General features: G+C 30.1%; 1 protein-coding gene across 2 annotated transcripts; it reads left to right on the top strand.

The window, feature by feature from the left end:
* Nucleotides 1–7,670: 7,670 nt before the first annotated feature.
* Nucleotides 7,671–14,442, top strand: LOC113561030 (sodium-coupled monocarboxylate transporter 1-like). 2 transcript variants are annotated; one of them, XM_026967210.1, is made up of 13 exons: nt 7,671–7,944; nt 8,592–8,829; nt 8,959–9,210; nt 9,845–10,007; nt 10,118–10,235; nt 11,462–11,529; nt 11,628–11,782; nt 12,040–12,289; nt 12,399–12,508; nt 12,698–12,881; nt 12,955–13,041; nt 13,230–13,393; nt 14,061–14,346. In XM_026967210.1, the coding sequence occupies exons 3-13, from the start codon at nt 9,038–9,040 to the stop codon at nt 14,344–14,346; spliced, it is 1,758 nt and encodes a 585-aa protein (XP_026823011.1). In that variant the 5' UTR covers nt 7,671–7,944; nt 8,592–8,829; nt 8,959–9,037. The 2 variants fall into 2 exon arrangements, with proteins under 2 accessions (XP_026823011.1, XP_026823012.1); XM_026967211.1 differs by lacking the exons at nt 7,671–7,944; nt 8,592–8,829 and having other exon boundaries at nt 9,038–9,210; nt 14,061–14,442.
* The last annotated feature ends 472 nt before the right edge of the window (nt 14,443–14,914 follow it).

Raw genomic sequence — 14,914 nt, 5'->3', positions numbered from 1 at the left:
ATTTAAGTAGAAATTTAGTTTCAATTGGCAGAACACCTGTGTATATTTCTATATATATGTATACGATATGAAGCCAAATAATAATGTAATAAATTAGTACCAATTGATACATTAAATATGATAGTATAAATAACTATTTATTTATTTATTTATTGCACATACAAGCATGTAAAGATAATGTACAGTTAATAAAAATAGTAATTATAATTAAAATAGTATTTCATAAAATGCAACACTACCTACAACTTACAAGACTTTTATACTATAAGTTAAGCTTGTCTTAGGTGAGCTGAGTTAAAATTACAATACACAGAAATAACTATATGAATTATGAATATACTTAAAAGTATAAAAACAAAATTATCACTAATAGTATGTACTAAAAACCATGTAACTAAAAATAACATGAATCAAAATAAGGATAAACAAAACAAATTTGCTTTAAAGATTTTCAAATCAGAATTATACAAAATATGATTTTCAAATAACTGATGTGTATTTTATTTAAACTAATGTTAAACTTCCTTCGTGATTTGACTCTTGTTATTTACGGTCGTATCACCACTGGCTAATCACATCGAAGTTATCGCGTTTTATTAATTAAGTCATTAAAAGTTTTTAAAATTGTTCGTTGCTGGTCGCCTTTTCGAACAAAAACAAGGTAAGTTAAATTTAATCTATACGCTTTCATTAATTTATTATACAGTGTTATACAGATCCCAAATTTCAAAAAGGTTATAAAGAAAAAACGCAAGTCTTCAATATCAAACATATCATTTACATATCTAATAAATGCAGTAATTTGATTTCACCGAATTTACAAAACATAATAAATAATCAACCTATTATGATTGAAGAGAATAATTCACCATTTCACGTATCATAATCATAATATATTATAGCAGTGCATTTCTAAACGTTATTATAGTTGTTGTAAACATCACTCAGCCTATGTCCCTTACGACTTATTTATCCGCTGCTATACAAGATACAACCAAAACATAATTTTGATTAGCACTCAACAGTTTAAACTTTAAACATTTTTTACCTTACTTCGATGATTGGTTGATAATTATCATTAAACTTACTAATTTCAATATTTCAACCTGTTTACAGTACTTATACTAAAGTGAACTATAGCCCTATAGGGTCTTTGTGCAAACTTTTTTGGTATGGTAATGTAAAACCAACTGATAACCTGCCACATGAAATTAAATATAATATAATTCGAATAGATTTTTAACGATTCGATGTTTAGTAAGATGATAATGGTTTACATTATATAAAAGGAGCTAATAAAGTTTATATGCAAAACTAATATACTATATTATCGAAAGTACACTATTCTAAATAAATGGTTAACGGTTTTGGTATCGATTCAATTAATCGTGTCGAACTCTCAACTATGCTCAGTGACCAAACTACAACAATCTACCTAGTCAACACTGATTGTACATGATATTTAATTAATCATGACATTCATAATAACTATAATTAGGATTCTTTGCAATAGAACGTTTCTTGATTCGTGATGTTTACATCGCGGCACACAAATTGTGATGGTATGATATTTAAAAAAAATACAGTATAACATTAAGCCGAGTATAATATAATATACCTAAATTATTATTATTATTATCAATATTACATTATTATATACATTCATAGGTCGTTTAATTACAGCTATTTCAGTTGTATTTGAATTTTACAAAATATAAAACAACAATAATTTAGGAAGTTAATATTACGTAATAATTTAATATTTTAATTAAACGCAGTACGATAGGTTCAATATTGATATAAATTACAATTTAATACTTATTAATATTTAATTATTAGTATTTAGTATACTAAATAGTATAGTGGTTCACAATTTTTTTTTCACTTATCATACATCACACGTGTATTATTAGTCGTGTACAAATGTTATCGCCAAAACTAAGTATTCACTATTAAAAATGATACATCAGTTAAACATTATCGTAATTTATAATGTATTCATCTTATTTAATTATAAGCGTAAAATAATAATAACATGATTATTATTTGACAGCTAAATTACCACGTGGCTGCGGTGTGGACGACTCCAACACAATAGCTAGTATAGGTACTACTATTATCTTATATTATAATTGCTTGCGTACATACTACATAGGTACTATAATTCTACAAATTCTAGTTTTACCATACTACATATATAATGTACTACCATTCAAGTACTACATTCTGAGAACCTCTGGTATAAATTTAGGCAAACAATAAAAATAATGTACAATATAAATTTATTATAGCATATTTACATAGTTACTGAAATTAACATTTTTATGTGATTTAAATTAAGATAATTATAGGTTTTCATATTTTATTATATATTATCATTAAGTCAATATCATGATTCAAGTACCTATATATATTTTTTAATTATGATATTAATAAATAATTAACATAAATAATTCAGTTTATACACCTGAATAGCTAAATAGTATATACATAGTACCTAAAATGTTATATGCTAATAATAATAATAATAATTGTAATACGTAATTACCTACTATTCTAAATACTCGTAAATACCAAAATGTTATTTGTATTGTACTCGTACGTAGTCTTTTATAATATAGTATGTAAATAATAAATACAAGATCAATCCTGCTTTATAAACGTTTTACAGTGATTTGTTTTGGGATATTTTTTTTTTTAGTTTTAGGTACCTAACATTCCCTGTTTGGATTTCAATGAGGAGCCGTTACTGCTTTATAGTTAATTATAAAGTTAAGATTACATTTTAGTAGAAACTAGAAATATTAATGTATTGAAAATAATAATATTAATTAAATAGTGTAGATAATAGATCTTTATTAAATTAAAAAGAAGTCAACCTCATCAGCAAATATAAACTATAGGTCAGGTCAGATGACTTCCTGTACTCTTCGCTACTGAGAGCGTGTTTTGTAGGAAATAAAATAATTCAATATTCAACGTTAAAAGTGATTTATTCAATTTATAATAGTAAATTTCATCTTTATAGTTAGTACTTATTATTTCATATAATAATATAGAAGTTATCAAACTGATGATACTGTCTAAAACAAATAAAAATGTTATAATACATTTTAATACATAGTAAAAAAAAAAATATGTATAGGTACTACATTTTGTATAATATTATAACTATAGTTTATCAAACTAATGATATGAATATAATATAATTTAGAAGATTTGTGATTATTTAATTGACAATATTATATATTGAATAATATATTATTTTTCTATCGAAAATAAGGCGGTGAAACAATCTTCTGACAGGATGCATATGATGACAAACGCATGTGAAAGTTTTCATTCAGATTTTAATTCAAATTTTTATCATCGACATCTGCACATTTTTAAAATTATTGAAATTCTCAAATTATTTCAAGTTAACACATACATAAAAATAAGAACTACTGATAATGACACAAAAACAAGAATTAGTCAAAAAATACGCCGAAAAAGAAAGTTTAATAAATCAAAAAGGTGGTATCCTACGAAATTAGATGTAAGATAAAGCCCACAGCGTATTTGGGTTCTTAAGTTGTTATTCTTTGTTCTTCACTTGAAACGAATAGAAAGCTTAATAATATTCTTTGGCTCTACAAGTTAATTCTTAAAACGACTGTCTTGAGTAATTGGGTTAAATACCCTTGAACGTATCTCGTGTTAATACATTCGTGCGTCACAAACATTAGATACATCTACCATCTACCTATGCCAAAATTAAAGTCACTTTGATGCGATTATTCCGATTATTACAATGTTAACTACAGGCATTTTAAAAGAACATTTCGATTTTTTTCAATCATGAATCAACCCGGTTAAAATCTTTAAATACCTTAAATAAATAGATAATTAATTATTTAAATTCTATAATAATATTAACGAACAAGCATATGTTGTATGTACTTACTGTATTGTGCCTGCTGTAAATATTATTATTTATTAATAATTTAAAATTAAATATTAATTGTATTTTAAATTTTTACATCGTTCGTGCTTCGTGAGGAACGTTACGTCATTGTGCCAAATTAACAAACAAATAAATAATAATTAACAATAAAAAAAAAACATATAATAAGTGTATCTACTGTACTTACATGGTATCCTTCCAATAATCGTAACTTGTGTTTGGAGTGGATGAGTTTAAATAAAGAAAAATAAAAGGTTATATATAAATATCATGATTTTTTGAAAAAAAATTACAAAGGTAATACAAAAAAGATAAAACTAGTATCGAATATATCCACTGCATACATATACATTGGACATATTACTGAATAATTTACTAATAATATATTGGTTTTATCTGTTTATAATTTATTAAGTATTAGGTACTTTTTTGTCACGTGTAATAAATAAATAATTTACGCGCCTGTCGCGCCTATAATATTACATACCAACAACCAGTTATATTATCAATATAATTGATCGTTATTGATTTTTAAAATTTGGCGTTCGCGTTGCATTTAATGTTGTTGTAGGTACTAGATACATAATATTACTGTGATACATATACACACCGTCATAATTCATAAACCTACGAATGGTTTATGGCGCCATGGTAACGCTCTTCTTGTCACACAAATTTATAGAATGATCTCAGCCATAAAAGTCATGTAATACATACAAATTTCAATAACATAATATTAGCATCAATGTCAATATTTTTTATAAGTATTTTAAAATATTTAAATTCGGCAATAATCGATAAAATATAAAATTAACCGTGACACACGGCCGGTGCTCAAGATTTTGGGTCTTTTGTACGGTGCAATTTTTTTCTTATCTCGCATATCTTATCGCTTATATCGTCTACCAATATTAATACGGTTCACAGGGACGTGTAGAATATATATACAAATGCGTTAAAACCACTAAAACTTCAACAGCAGAAAATGGTTCAGAGGATGTCAGCGCACCAGCTGTTTGTATTTTCTCTCTAGCCCACGCGCAACACAGACAAAACGCATTTACGCAGTCTTAGTAGAACTCGCTCAATTTTGGTTCTAGAGTAAATATACCTTTTATAAAATTAAATTTTGATAATATTTCTGAGTACGTGACGATGAGTTTTTTTTAAAAAATTAAAATTTTGAATAGTTAAAGGTTATTTAAAAATGTTGTAATTTATAGTTATTGTCCTAAACGATATAATTAACGTTGTATCGAGAATAATGGAAAAAACTCATCGTCACGTATTCTAGATACATTGTAAATATTATCAAAATGTATTAATTTTATAATTGGTATATTTACTCTGGAACCAAAATTTAGCGAGTTTTACTCAGACCGCGCAAATACGTTTTGTCTGTGTAGCGCGCGTGGGCTAGAGAGAGAAAACGACAGTGCGCTGACATCCTCTTAAGTTTTTCTGTATAATAATTCTATGTAAATACACGTAATCTGTGGCAGCTACAACTGTCGTTTATTGTCCACACGGCGACGGGGATTATTGCATTGCACGAAGCGTCGAGAAACGGTCGCAGGACAAAAAAATTAACTAACAATGTACGCGGTACATATGTTTATGGGTTGTGCTGTGCATATTTTATATTTTCATTATATTATTGGACTAGACAATTTAATCGCGCGTCCGGCGAAGTCAAACGCACGCTCAACACCATGGCCTTTAATCAATTACGACGTTTCCTCTCGAAACGCATTTGTATATAAGTTTACAATTTTTAAATCTATTGCAGCGTCTCGGCTGCACGACCGGACTACATCATATTATTATGTATATTTCGGTGTTATTATTAATAAACGTACGGCCGGCGGCGAATCGCGACTGTATATACTGTAGGTACGACGTATACAGCGTGCGATTCGCGGCGCCGCAAGTCGTCGTATATATATATATATATCTCCGTTGGGACGATGCGAATTCGACGATAATTTGATAATTTCGAATCGCCGACACGATCAATATCTTTGATCGAATATGTCGGCCAGTCGTAACCGCATATTGCGAATTCCACGAGCAAGCGATCGGTCACCGATGAATAATCCATTGGTATGCACCTTAGTCATCATGTTTACAGATATCAACTATCTACCCATTATACATATACTAGTATAGGTAGTTAGGTCCAAATATTTAAAAAATTTTCCCTAGTATCTATAAATAATAATAATCATGAAGTCATGAATATTGTCGAATATTGCAGAATATAGTAAAAATATTCTCCTTATTTAGCTTGATTTTATTGCAATTAAATGTTATGCGTATGTACCTACTTCATATTGTTTTAGTTACTTGTATACACACCATACTTCGTGATACGTCATAATATCATTATGGTGTTCTATTACTTGTATATCGTGTGACACGCTCATCTTACCCTCATATGCTCATTATGTCATCATTTATGTTTCCAAAACGGCGAAATCTATTGAATTAGCGTTGTTCGCTTTAATGAAGACATGAGGTACTTATTATAAGCCGTATACAGTTGTTTGTTTTACACAGTGCTGTGTGTATTGTGGTCCAAATAAGCGTATTATCTACCTAAATTAATTCAGAACCAGTGCATTACATGTATATACGCTATACGAATGTCGAGACCTAATAAATAATAATTGGTGTAGAATTTTTTATCTCAAAGCACGATTACAGTAAACCTCTTCCTTATAAAGCCCCTTATAAAACAAATATCTGGCCGAATCGACGAATTCGTCGTGCGAAGAATCATTGCAGTGATTTCGTGTCTATACCAGTGTTTCCCAACTTCTTTTATTCGCGGAACCTTTGCAGGAGCTTGAACGTTTTGTGGAACCCCCGTATAATTTTTGTAGCTTTTCTATGTTCAAATCAAAATTATTATTAATTAATATAATATTTTATATTATTAATATAAATTTCTCACGGAACCCTTCGCATCGGCTGACGGAACCCTTAGGTTCCGCGGAATACCAATTGGGAAACACTGGTCTATACTATTCTAGTATTCTAGGTTACGCATAGTATTATGTGTTTACGTTATCGCTGAACACATCAGAGTTTGTTACATTGAACTTTGATACTTTAAAGATCATTAAACGAGTAATTTGTGTGATACAGAATAATTAGGCACCAAAAATGCTTATGAAATATCAATAACAATCTATTGTAAAGGCATCACGGACGCAGACGTACAATTATATTGCTAATGTTTTTCGCTTAAATTGTATGAACTATTGTTATTGTTTGGTTTATATTATTTTAGATTATACATACAACCAATGTTTGAAGTTCAATGGGAAAGTAAATATTTTGATGATTATAAACATCGCTTTGACAAAAAAAAAACAAATATTAGAACATTAGAACAAATATTAGATGAAGGCCTCAGACTAGTGTACAGGTTACCTTTGACGAGTGGCCGCAACCTAGAAAAATTAAGATATATGTTAGATAGATAGCTTAGTAAGTAAATCTGTATATACAGAGGCATATTTATCTATTTACACTTTGCGTTCAGTTATGATGTTATATAATATATTATATATATTTATATAGTATTATATTGATGGGTAATTAATAATTTTATTGTTTTCGTAACAGGTTGCCTATCGAAACAATTGATCGATTATCAACGCGTATACGGCGCGCGGCGAACTTATTGTTTATGTTTGTAAATATTAAAAAAAATAAAAGAAACAGTCCATGAACACAGTTTATCGCAGTAACACTTACCGTTAAGTATTTTATTGATATAATTCATACGAGTACCTACCTATTCTGGCTTCTACAACTTTATTTATACTAATAATGAATGAGTGCAAATGTGTAATGGAAAATTACACCATTATACTATTATGCCGTGCAGATATTTTATAAAAAGATTAACAGTTGTGTATCGAATCTATCATAATATCGAAATGTCTATTGCCATCACATTATCCACGAATCGCCTACTACTTAAACAGGTACGTAACGTTAACATATACTTGATATGGCTTAGTCGCTTAGTGGCTTACCCACATCATGCCATAAATTGTCTGATTTAGTACATCTTTTTTTTAGTAAGATTAAAACGACGCAGTCTTACACTGTCTTACACAGTCACATCTTACACTGAAAACATTTGGTTTTCTTTTCAATTAAACAATACAATACAATATGTGTGTGTATATAGTATATATATGAGTGTGTATGACGTATACCAATATTGACTTGGAATGATATTGAAAAAATTAAGGTAAAACGACTAGATAACGACTAAATGACTAAATACGTTTTTGGCCAGTGACATAAATATGAGGAAAGCTTGGGGGAATTACCTATCTAGAAAAAATTTAACAAGCCTCCCGTAAACTATGCACTAGTAATTTACTGTATGTTTAAACATACGATTAATACATTTTTCCTGTTTTCCTCCTATAATATACTTAATTTTCAATTTAAATTCGAAACTATGAAAAATAAAAAATATAACATTTTACCTTACCTTTGGTCCACACGATTTACCTTTAAAACAGTTGTCGTGGAAGACGTAATTTTTTAGCTATCGTTCTATCATATTGTTTAATAAATATTTATTAAACATAAATAATGAAAACCGTCGAAATTTCAGGGAAGCTATTAAATTTTGTTATGTCAAGACCACGAGTCCATGAAGATATCAAGGGGGGTTCCCGTCCACATGACAACACCGTTACATAATAATTTCATAATAAATTCTCGACGACAGATATGTAATTTTCGTGTGTGAGACGGTGACGGCAATCGCGCCGTATACTGCGCGGTTCACGCTGGCGTCGCGATAGACCAATCGGCGAGTGTGAAGATTACGACGACACGAAGACGTTCGGGTAAGGCGAGTCGCGAGTTTTCGCATAACAAGACGCGCGTCCACGACGGCGGCACCTATAATATAGTCTCGGAATAATAATAACGATATTTGCATTATTTTCCGGACGTATCGCGTTTCCGGCGTACAGTACGCCCGCCCGCCCGATTTCGCTTGTCAAACATAATATTATATCCTACTGACCGGAAGTCTGTGACGCCGACGCCGCCATGGAAAACATGAACTGGGTAGCGGAATACGCAGCGTTCGTCATCATGCTCGGGCTGTCCGTAGTCATCGGCCTGTACTATGGGTGCTTTTCCAAACAGAACACCGTCTCCGATTATCTGTTGGGCGGCAAACACATGTCCGTCTTTCCGATCACCATGTCGCTGGTCGCTAGGTACATTATTATTATATTGTTGCGAACAATCGAAACACCTAAGCCTACCTAAATTATATTTTGTATTATTATTATTAAACTGCTTGTAAAATATGATCGATATTTTTGTGCAAAAAAAAATATTGATTTTTTAATTTTTTAATATAATATGTTGGTTTGTGTATTGGTTTAGATCGATTGGCGAGCATATTGGTGATTATACCAATATACCAATTATAGATTGGTGATGGGAAGGGGCGGATGTCACTTAACATTTTTTTACCAAATTAAATATTTCTAGTTATTATTAGACGCTTTTTTATTTAATAATAATAATAATAATAAATAATTATATATTATTAGATGTAGGTATTATTGCAATTTATTGCATGTAAACTTGTTGCATTTTAAACCCGAATAATCGTATTTATACTAATTGAATATAATATTATACTGCGATGTAGTGATTTTATCGCAAACGCATTACAAAATTATAGGACTTATTGACAAAAAAATACAAAAAAAAACCAGTATTTTAAATAAAATAATTGGTATACTACCTGTAAGTTATCAATTATGATAGAAATATAGTTAGTGTAAATTTTAATTTCGTATGATGAAAAATAAGAACATCAATATATTATTTATATTTTAGTCACATTTCTGGTATAACGCTGCTCGGAGTCCCATCTGAGATCTATAGTAATGGAACACAATATTTGATTGTCGGCGTGGTTAACAATATAATTGTCATCATCATGGTTATATACATTTATTTACCCGTTTTTTACGATCTTCAGTTGACATCAGTGTATGAGGTAACTGTTTTTTTTTTTTAATTACTCATTTTAATTTTTGTAAAAAATTACAAATATATAAACCTAACAATTTTATGGATTTATTTAAATTAAATTAATATTAACTTTAGTATTTAGGTTTACGATTCAATTCCAACATTCGTGGATTTTCGTCACTCATGTTCGCCATCAATTTAATACTGTACATTCCTGTTGTGATTTACATACCTGCATTAGCGTTCAATCAAGGTAGGCACATAATAATATTATAGTTCCAGACCAAATAAATTACAAATACCTGTTTATAATGAAAGATTCATAAACGTCCGAGAAGACGATTCAGGTCCGATTCGCCGACACCCAATTAGCTGACTATTCGTTTCGCCGATGTAAAAATCGGTCCCTGGTAAAAATGGAAAAAGTTCTAATTCGCCGAAAAATCATAGTTTCACAAAGTACAAAAATTATTTTTATGTGGAAATCTAGAATATTCAAATCTACTCATACAATAAAAATGTTGATAAAACTACATTATAATATTATTGGCATTGGTCAGTAAGTTGACAGTAGTTAGTAATCATTGCATCATTAGTTAGTTGTTTAATAATATTGAATTTGAAATGCCGTGTTTTATAATAAATAAAATACATTTTTTTAAACTAGTTTTGAATAGGTACGTGTCATAACTTAAAAATAATATATTTAAAGGATGAAGTGGCAATTAATCCCTCAAAAACTATACCACTGACATTTAAAATTCGAAGATCAATTATGACTTTAAGAATGGAGGGTTCATGGAAGTTGAAGTAACATATAAAATGATATATAGGAAATATACGAAATTAATGCCAACGTTACCGAAAAAGCTGTCTGAATATTAATATTGAAGGTAATTGGTAATGTCAGATATCAGCAAAATGGTGTGTCGGCTAATTGACTTATCGGCTAATCGGTACGACACGTGTAAAACGATGTCATAATTTCAGCTTATAACAGTACTTACTGTCTCTGTCTTTCACATTGCATCCACATAACACTTAAACGACTCTTAGAAATAATACATTTGTAGGTTGTAGCTATACTGTTCAAATTAGGTTTATACGCATAATGAGCTATTATAATGATTTGACAAATTTACGTTTTTTATTTTTTAATTTAAATAATCGATAATCAATTGAAGTCACTAATAAGTTAATACCAATGTAAATAGTACACAAGATATGGAATATATAGGTCATAAGTCGTCTTATTAGTAATTATTAAAATAGGTTATGTTTAATTACTTTGAACAGTATGACAAAAATATTAGAAATCTGGAAATCGTATTTATTAAAATGAGTGTGTCAGTGTGTGGTAGAGACAACAATATTTTAAAATACGCTTACATCTCCTTAAGTTTTGCTAAACGAATAATTGTTCAATTGATTTGAATATTGCGTAGATATCAACAATAACTAATGTTTTTACATTAACAGTTACAGGGCTCGATGTACATTTAATAACCGTGATCATTTGCGTCATTTGTATATTTTATACTACCATTGTAAGTTTAATACTTATTATATTATATACTATTATTATTAATGCAACCGTTTAATTTTAAACTTACTGTTCTAATAACCGTTCTATTGCAAATATTAGGGCGGACTGAAGGCAGTAGTGTGGACAGATGCGATTCAAAGTATTTTTACAGCTGTTTCAATTATAATTGTGATCATCTTAGGAGTTATACAAATCGGAGGGATCGGAAACATGATCAGAGCCAACCAAGAAGGGGACCGAATAGAATTTTTTAAGTATTTATATTCAACTGTTTTTTGTTATTAATTAAATTTAAATTTAAATATTCGTTCATCATGTGGTTAAAACATGATATAATAAGACCTAAGTATTTGGCATAAGAAATATGTGTGTTCGAAAAATTGGACGACTTCTAGCTGTGTAATATACCAAATATTTTTGGTTTCTTGTTATTTTTTTAAAGTCTTCATTGCATATTATTACCGTAAGAGTGAACAGTTCTGCATATAGGATTGATTTGTATTTTACTTAGGATGAACCCAGATCCGTTTTTGAGACATACTTTTTGGACCGTCACCATAGGCACGACGTTTCAATGGCTCACATCACTGGGCATTCATCCAGGAGCCGTTCAACGTTTCGTAGCATTACCCACGTATGGAAAGGCTCGAAAAGCTGCGATTTTCTTTGTTTTTGGTATGGGCATCGTTAAAATCATGACCGGCGCTATAGGAATGTTGATCTACGCCAAATACAAAGACTGCGATCCCATATTGGCCAATGTCAGTTACTTCATTACGGCGCATCGACAATTTATTACGATGCGCGCCTTTTAAATTATTTTGTGTGTGCGATGAGTTATTAATTATTTAATTGTATTTATGATTTCAGCACATAGACAACGATAGAAAATTAGTGCCGTACTATGTGATGGACGTGGCTGCGAAATTTCCAGGAATCACCGGTCTATTCATTTCCGGCATTGTTAGTGCTGCCTTAAGGTGACTATACATCATAATAGTTCATAATAATATTATTGTATATTTCGCTTTAAACATATAAAATGTAAATACATGTAAAATCTATGATCCACTCAGACCTAGGTCTAATAGTATAACCCACGTAACTTAACAAATCGCGCTGTACACTATTTTTCATGCGCTCTACTACATAACACGTGCATTTTATAGTACGATGTCAGCGCAGATAAACACTGTATCAGGCACCATTTACGAAGATTTTATAGTAAAAATGATGGGCATAAAAGTATCAGATTTGACGGCCAGCATTATTATGAAGAGCATCGCGGTGATCAGCGGTTTCATATGTGTGATTTTGGTATTTGTGGTCGAAAAACTGAATGGAATTCTTCAAGTATAAGCCTTAAAAAATAAGATCACTGCTAAATAAATTGCTTAAAAGATGTCTAATACTTTGTGTATTATAGATGGCAATTAGTCTAGCCAGTGTGACGAATGGAGCATTATTGGCTGTATTCACGTTAGGAGTTTGTTTTCCGTGGGCAAACTCCAGAGTAAGTCTGTTTAAAATATTAAATCCGAGTTAATTACTAGTCATTTAAAACGATTACCTAAATTTAAATTTGAAATTGTAAAATTTACGCGTAAATCGGTTATATGTAATTTTTCTTCCACGTACATAATATAATACCACTTATACAATTATAGTTAATATTTGCATACATATTACATCTGTATACAGGGAGCGATGTGTGGGATGTTGACGAGTTTAACTGTTATGAGTTGGATAGTGTCCGGAGCTCAATATGCCATATACAATAAGGAACTGAAGTTTGTCGAAAAGGACGTTTCGATATCCGGATGTCCTGCTAACACAACGTTTAATAATCATACTGATTATTCGGGGTAAATACGTATTATTAAAACAAATAATCAAACATTAGATCGATAATCTTAGGTTATAATATTATAGATTTATACATTATGCATATCTAATGTTATAAAGTCGTATTCATACATTAAGATGTCCTCTGAGTAGGTCCAGTTTTTAAAATTATGCCTTTTTAATCGCCAAATTGCGTTTGAAATGTCATCGCTAACCATTAATATCTTAAATAAAGCTATAGATTGCACCCGTATGATTGTATATTTGATTTGTCATTTTATGTATAGAACCAGATACACATTCATTTTTAGAAATATTAAAAAAATTAAAATAGATGGGTAGATGTAATAAATTTAAAAAACAATTGATAATTATTGAAAATGATACCTTTTATAAAATTTAAAAACGAAAAGCACAAACACAAAATTTCGGGGTGTAGTTCAGTTTACTTTTTTGTGATGCAACCTGAGTAATATGCAGTTTATTTAAACTGCGATGCACATGGGCTATGTGAAATATAAAAATAATTTTAGTCTGACGCGCATATGTGTTATACTTCTTTTTTAGGCGCACTCTGAACAGCTAGATCATTATAATCTGGTATAATTGTAGGATATAATATAGAATATCTCCGTATATTGTAGGTACATTTCACCTATATTATTATGGTATCGTATTTTTACATAGGTTAAACCGGTTGAACGAAGACGTGTATGCGAGTCCAGACGTGTTGTCAATTTATACGATTTCATACATGCACTACAGTACCATCGGTACTCTGGTCGGGATCATCGTCGGACTTGCCGTCAGCCTGTTATTCCCCGAGGAGCAGAATATAGACCCCAAACTACTGACGCCTTTTATACGGAATTTTGTGTATCCCAAGTACATGACCGAGACTGTAAAAGACGGTCGAACCACCCACAACAAAACCGAAACGTACGAACTGGTATCTCAGGACACCAAACTGTGATGATTATAGCGTGACGTGGCTGAATAATGACCGTATTGATTTCATTTGACTCGAAAAGTGTTTTATCTTTAAAAATATACTGAAAATAATAACAAAGCACGTTTTTTTGTCTACTTTTAAAAATTATATTATCCATATGGTAATTTCCGACTGAAATTATACAAAACTAGGTACAAATTATAATATTATTATAAATATTTATTGTTTGTATAGTTTGATCTAAGTAGAGATTGGGCGTTATAGAGGTTGTTAAGAGTATTTTGTAAGTATAATCTCAAAACATAGAAAATATCAGTCTTCAAATTATTATATCACATGTGAATTTGTTTTTGACATTGCGTATATAATTGCTATAGAAATACTCGGGATAACATAAAACATTTGGAAGGGACTGTATACGTCTATACCGTATCACAGATAAATCTACGAAGTCTTAAGATTTTAAATTCAATAAAATATTTATAAAAGCAGATATAAATAATTTTTTATTGTAAAATTTAACATATGTTTTTTATTATTATAGAAAACATAATGTACCCTGCAGTTTCAGTGACTTGAAATTTTCTCC

Source organism: Rhopalosiphum maidis, chromosome 1 (assembly GCF_003676215.2).
Source record: "Rhopalosiphum maidis isolate BTI-1 chromosome 1, ASM367621v3, whole genome shotgun sequence".
Classification (NCBI taxonomy): Eukaryota; Metazoa; Arthropoda; class Insecta; order Hemiptera; family Aphididae; genus Rhopalosiphum; species Rhopalosiphum maidis.
Note: the sequence above shows the minus strand (reverse complement) of the source record. Positions and strands in the feature narration are given on the sequence as shown.

Excerpts from the sequence above, each read along its gene's own strand:
- LOC113561030 (XM_026967211.1), top strand. The coding sequence starts at position 9,038 with ATGGAAAACATGAACTGGGTAGCGGAATACGCAGCGTTCGTCATCATG. Across the intron at positions 11,530-11,627 it reads GTATATTTTATACTACCATT|GGCGGACTGAAGGCAGTAGT; the intron begins GTAAGTTTAATA and ends TGCAAATATTAG. Across the intron at positions 13,394-14,060 it reads AATCATACTGATTATTCGGG|GTTAAACCGGTTGAACGAAG; the intron begins GTAAATACGTAT and ends ATTTTTACATAG.